We start from the raw sequence: 6,187 nt of genomic DNA, 5'->3' as shown, positions 1-6,187 counted from the left end.
TTCTTGTTCTTATATGCCATTCTACTATACATAAATTGAAAAGAAGATCAAATGAGTTCAAATGACCAATTCACCAAAATAATAATTTGACATAAATCAGTGAAAGCACCAGATACATCCTTGACTAATTTATTTCAGCATTCTGGAAGCTTTGATCTTAAAGGAGCTTTGAACTCACTAATATGATATCATAGTTCAACTTGAATTGACTGAAATTAATGTACGTTACAAAGGAATTAGTATGCAATCTGAAGGGTTTATATGAGTAATAGCATAAGCAAGACTTCAGGTAATTCACTTCTGGCCAACAAGGTTTTATTTCGAATACTTAACTTTAAAGGAGCTGAATCTAAGAGGGCAAAAAGTGTAATGTTTTTAATTAAGAAATATATCAATTCATTTACCAATGACAACAGTGTCAAGACTCAAGAATACTGCTTAAGTTCTTGGAATGTGACATTTCTCTCTGACTTCTGGAGCTTGAGTTACTTTGTTCAAATTATATGCCATGTATGTGAAGACAATAGACATTATGCAATAAAACTGCTACATTTGACAATTATAGCTGCATCCATTTCTAGAACATACAAATTCTAACTACTACAACAACATCGAGAAGTAACAACAACAACAATAAATTCTCTTTCGTATTGAAAAAAATTGAAATTTTGGTATCTCTCAGGACAGGTTTCAATAATGAATCCCCTTTTAGGACATAAAATCTGCTTAGTTCTTTCTTGGTTAGGCAGATTAGACTTAGGCTGACCTAAACAGGAGGCAACATAACACTTGAGAGTGAATGGTGCTAGGCATAATGCACTCTAAGGCAGAAGGGACAACCAAATAAAAAGTAATGATTCTCACTTCTCAGGAAGAAAGATGAGAAACTGTGCATTCCTATTATTAAAACTGTACTATGCTACATCATCATTAAGCTCTATCCATATTATTTTTCAAGTTTCTATCAATTTAAGAAAAGATGATTTTACACATAATATAAGGATAAATCAGCGTTGAAAGAATTTACTGGTGGTCGAAAGCCAAAGCTGAAACTTGAAGGTAGTGTGCTCGATGTGCTATAATCCTCGATTTCCTTCAGATCACCGTTTTGGACAGAAGGTTCTGCTAAGGACAGGAAAAACCGTGGAATTGGAGGAATACCAACATCAAGATGTCCCTCCAAAGCTTGAACAACCTCTACCATTGTTGGTCTATCATTCTCATCATCTTGAATGCACCAACAAGCAACCTTGCATGCTCTAGTCACTTCTTCTGCGCTGAATTTGCCTTGTAGTTTGGAATCTACTAAAGGCAGAACCTCCTCCCCACTGTTCAATGCATTGAAAACAATTGTCGGAAAATAAGAAGCTAGATCGTCATTTACTAGATCCATGTTCCATCTACCTGAAATGATCTCAAGAAGGACCTGGCCGTAGCTATACACATCAACTTTTGCAGTGATTGGGACACCAGAGAACCACTCTGGTGCGAGATAGCCTCTTGTTCCTCTCATGGTGGTAAGAACCCGGCTGAAGTCTCGGCCTAGAAGCTTCGCCAAGCCAAAATCCGCGACTTGAGGATTAAATTCAGCATCCAACAAAATGTTCTCCGGCTTGATATCGCAATGAATGATGCAGTCTCTACAATGCTCGTGTAAGTAAGCTAAGCCTTTGGCAGTCCCAAGAGCAATATTGTATCTAGTTCGCCAATCTAAGACATTAGAATCAGTCTGGAACAAGTGAGATTCTAGAGAACCATTTGGCATGTAATCATAAATTATGAATCTCTGGGAACCTTGTAAGCAGAATCCAAGTAAGCGAACAAGATTTTTGTGCTGGATCAGCCCTACCGTATTGAGTTCGGCTCGAAGCTGTTTCTCTTCTTGAAAGTGTCCTCGAAGTTCCTTAACAGCTATGAAAGTTGAATTAGGGAATTCCCCTTTGTAAAAAGTGCTGAAACCACCTTTCCCAAGCTTAATTGTGAAGTTTCTAGTTGCTTTTCTCAAATCTCTGTAATTATACGGCTTCAGTGTATCTCCTGCCATTGCATTAGATGAAGTGGTAGTGCCTCTTTTCCACAGCCTTATCAGCAAAATGGCAATAGCAACCATCACACTAGCAAGCCCAATTGCTGCCACCACAACCACCCAAGTGGCATTCTTCCTTCCACATTTTTTGTTGTCCACGTGGATGGTAACCCATTCGTTCGTATCATCCGACCACCAGAAAAGTTTGAGGTTTCCAGATCCATCTAACACATATCTAGCAAGACAGGATGAGAGAGAGTCACATGAAAATGTTACATACGAGTAATTGTCTGAGTATCTACTAAAGTTAAATTCAATATCGTACATGTAATCTATGTTTCCTTGAAACCGATCTATGCAGAATTTAGACTCTATAAAACCATCATTTTGTAACAATTGGACCTCAGCTAAATCCGCAGAAACTCTAGTCACCTCAGCAGAGAAGTTGCCAGTTGATGGATTAGTTGCATGAAGCCAAGATTTCAGAACCTTTTTAATACCTCTGTCGTTATCATATCCCCACCCCGCATAAGGCAGCAAGGTATCAGTTGGGTAATCAAAGCTTTGCCAACTGTAGTGTTCAAGTGAGCTGCTTATAATAAAGTTTCCATCTCCCCGAAGATTAGCAGCTATCGAATCCAAAGGACCCAAACTAAAGGAAGAGTTGGTTGACCAGACTGCATGACCGGGGAAGTATAAAGAGAGAGATTGCCATGCTTGTCAAGTTCTAACCATGAAGAGTGTGGATCAGATATAGGATGATCCCTGTTGGCTACCCACACCACTGTTCTTTCTGGCGTTGGTAACCCTTTGTACCATATCCCTATGTAATAATTGCGAGAGTTGTTACCTGAACCTGATGGTGAGAAGAAACCCATTTCAAACATTTCTCCATCGGAAACTAGAGTTTGGCTTCGTGAAAGTCTCTGCCCTGGGAAGATTATGCTATCAGATTCAATGGATACATGGAACCAGAACGACATGAGAAAGAGCAGAACAAGATCAAACTTGAACACCCATGACCCCATTTCTCTTCTCTATGATTCAGTTATCTTCTTGTCCAATGATAGAATCAAAATATGCATAGCATTCAAGTCATTGACTTATGAGTTGACTCGTGACGCCTACCTAATATAAAAGATAGAAAAGTCATGCATGGTAGCTTATTATATCATACCTGGATGAGCATGCGTCATGTAGTTGTGGCGAAAAAAGATTAAAAGAGTTTCAAATGCGTGTAACTCGGTTAGTGTTTATGTTGAAAAGTTGCATAGTTTCAGTATGCAACCTCAGAAAGCCGAATAATGTGAAAGAAATTTCCGGTGTATTTGACAAATTACAATGTAACACTGAATGAATTTAGCACCTCACCTCACGTTTATAAATAGTGAAGTTTATTTCCATTGAATTTCATAACGAGAAAAAGAGAAAGACTTTTTTTCAGTAATATATCCGTTAAGTTATATGGTAGAAGTAGAAGGTTTTTTCTTTAGAAAAAAATATGGTAGTCTCAAAAAATGATAAAATGTGAAATTATATGCTGGAAATATATTTAGGAATAACACATCTTTTATTTATCAATTTATGTCAACCCTCATTGGGCTGGATCCAGTTCCCATTTTATAAAAAGCCACATCCTCAATTACTCATAATAAACCTAATTCACCCTAACCAAATTGGGTTGGTCTATTGGTTAGTTCACTAGTCCACTTAAGTAAGTCTTGTGGTTCGAATCCCGCCTTGTGGATGCAGCAACCCATTGGCGCAAACCCTTAAATGGAGCTCAGTACCGCGGTGGATTAGTCTTTAACCTGTCAGGCTAGAAGATACCGTGAAAAAAAAAACCTAATTCACCCTAATTACCTATAGTAAACCTAACTAACCTGTCTTTCACCGTGCACCAACGGCCCCCAAAGCCTGACGGCAGCCCCACCCAACCTCCTTCTTCCTACGCATTTTCGTTGCCAGCATCAATCCTAGTTAGCACCGCCCGCGCTTTCATTGGCGAGCAACTGCGGGTCTTCGGGAGATCAATGCAGCGCAGCCACTACTGCTGCAGGTCACCGTCACCACTCCATTGAAGACGCATCCCTTTTTCCACTGGACCACCCAACGGCACCTCCCCGTGCTCAGCCTCCATACATGTCGCGTCGGACTTCTCCCTATCTCGCCAAAGAACCACCATCCTACTTCGTCTCTTCTTCCTAACCAGCCTTAGTCAGTGCCGCAACCAACACTGCCTCCAAGACGCATCCTGCAGGCTCTTCCTCCTCCGTCGACACCGCTGCTCTAACAGGTTAGTAGTAATTCACGGTTTCAGTAATCAGAGGATGTTGCTGATCTGTTTAGGGTTCATATATTTGGATTAGATATTCATATAAGATGCATTTTTGAATTTGTGGATGTTACTTTTATGTAATGTTAGATGTTAGATTGTATAAATTGAATTAAATCTTCTATGATACTAGTTCATTATACTTTGCTAGAGAGCTCTTGTATGCATTTGTAATTGTTTTTGTTGAGAGAATTCGCAAGTGTGGATAAAACCAGAGTTATAAGTTTGTTTGTTTTTTCTTTTCTGGACTAAAATTGAATTTGAATGTGGTCAATTTAAATTTGAAGCATTAAGATAGTCTATGTAGTAATTGTCGGACTATTTGGGAGAAAAAATAGCTAGTTGTTATCTCCATAACTAAGATTAATTTTTCGGAGTTTTGAATAAAAAACAGTAGTTGTAATCCCATTAACTGAGTGATTTTTTGAATGTGTCTTTAACGGATGTATCTTTTGTTTAAAATTATTTGGATGTGTCTTCTAATTAAAGTTGATTTTTTTTTGCACTGTCCCATAGTTCAGATTATATGTATAGTTGTCAGTAATTGAATTTAATTAGTTTCGTTCAGTGTTCTCTTAATTTTTGTTTGATCAATAGAGGTTGCTATTGAATAGCTTTATGTCTTGTTATTCTTGTACTTTGGATTTAGTTGATTCTTTCTCAATGGTTTGGGAGTTTTGGAAAACAAAAAGTTGAATCTTGGAATTTTTTTTTTGAATTGTTGTTGATTTATAATTTAGTGATTTATATATTTAATGGTCTAAATTATCTAAAAGTGTTTGATGTTGTTCTTGGTACTGATATACCGTTTCTCGTGTTGAGTTTTTTTTTCTTTTCTCTCTCTCTACCGTTTCTCGTGTTGAGTTTTCTTTTCTTTTCTCTCTCTCTCTCTTTACTGTGCGTGTAGTTAAAATTTGATTAATGAATAAAGTGTTTTCTCTAACTAGATGTGGAGTGTTGTTGTTTGAGCTTTAATGTGTGTTTAATTTAGTATTAATTGGATGGTTGTATCAGATTGCATTTTCAGTTAAACTTGTTTGCATTCCCAACCAACATCGAAAGTACCTAATTATTGGTGTGTTGCTGAAAATTACCTTGCAAAATTGAAAATTTGGTACTACATCGTTAATTGTAATGTGTTTATCTTTTAATTTATGACTATTTCTTTCTTATGGTCGCTTCCTATGTTGATAGAAATTATTGGAGACAAAGTGCTCACCCTATTACATGGCTGATATGACAAAAGATCTAGAAAGAAATCAGGCCGAAGCAAAGCTAGCAGAGATAGAATCAATGGGATTTGAGTTCCTGAAGATAATCCTAAAGTGGCCTGTGAAGTAAAGCACTATGGTTTCGTTGGCAAGATCCTACAAACTTGATATACACACGCTGGATGTAGATGCTGGACACATCCGCATTAACCCTGAACTAGTTCAGCATGTTTCCAAAATCCCTTCTAGTGGTGAGTATCGCTTTCCGTATTAAGTAGCATTTCATGGGCAAATTCGTTCAGTTTTCATGTTTTTTTTTCTTTTTTATCCATATCATACAACTGATTTTAAATTAATAAACTTCCATATTGTAGATGACAACTTCCTATCTTTCGACGACAATAATGCTGCTCATGTGACCATTAAAAATAATTTCATAGGATGAAAATCATACAATTTCGAGATTTCGTCAACAACTGCTTTATGGAGACCGTAGCTGACAGAATGAAGTTCAGCCAATATTTCATCCTACTTGTCCTGAAGATGTTCTTGTACCCAACAGTGCAACACATAATTTCATCGTGGCACATCCAAACAATACTAAATTTTTCAGAT

At 37.4% G+C, this 6,187-nt stretch overlaps 1 protein-coding gene across 1 annotated transcript; it reads right to left on the bottom strand.

Moving 5' to 3' along the window:
- Positions 1 to 985: 985 nt before the first annotated feature.
- Positions 986 to 3,054, bottom strand: LOC130965720 (G-type lectin S-receptor-like serine/threonine-protein kinase At2g19130). The gene is made up of 2 exons (XM_057890479.1): positions 2,877 to 3,054; positions 986 to 2,703 (listed from the first exon to the last, which is right to left on the bottom strand). The coding sequence occupies exons 1-2, from the start codon at positions 3,052 to 3,054 to the stop codon at positions 986 to 988; spliced, it is 1,896 nt and encodes a 631-aa protein (XP_057746462.1).
- Between the last annotated feature and the right edge of the window lie 3,133 nt (positions 3,055 to 6,187).

Source organism: Arachis stenosperma, chromosome 3 (genome assembly GCF_014773155.1).
Source record: "Arachis stenosperma cultivar V10309 chromosome 3, arast.V10309.gnm1.PFL2, whole genome shotgun sequence".
Lineage (NCBI taxonomy): Eukaryota > Viridiplantae > Streptophyta > Magnoliopsida > Fabales > Fabaceae > Arachis > Arachis stenosperma.
Note: the sequence above shows the minus strand (reverse complement) of the source record. Positions and strands in the feature narration are given on the sequence as shown.

Excerpts from the sequence above, each read along its gene's own strand:
- LOC130965720 (XM_057890479.1), bottom strand. The coding sequence starts at position 3,054 with ATGGGGTCATGGGTGTTCAAGTTTGATCTTGTTCTGCTCTTTCTCATG. Across the intron at positions 2,704-2,876 it reads CTTCTCACCATCAGGTTCAG|TCTGGTCAACCAACTCTTCC; the intron begins GTAACAACTCTC and ends CCGGTCATGCAG.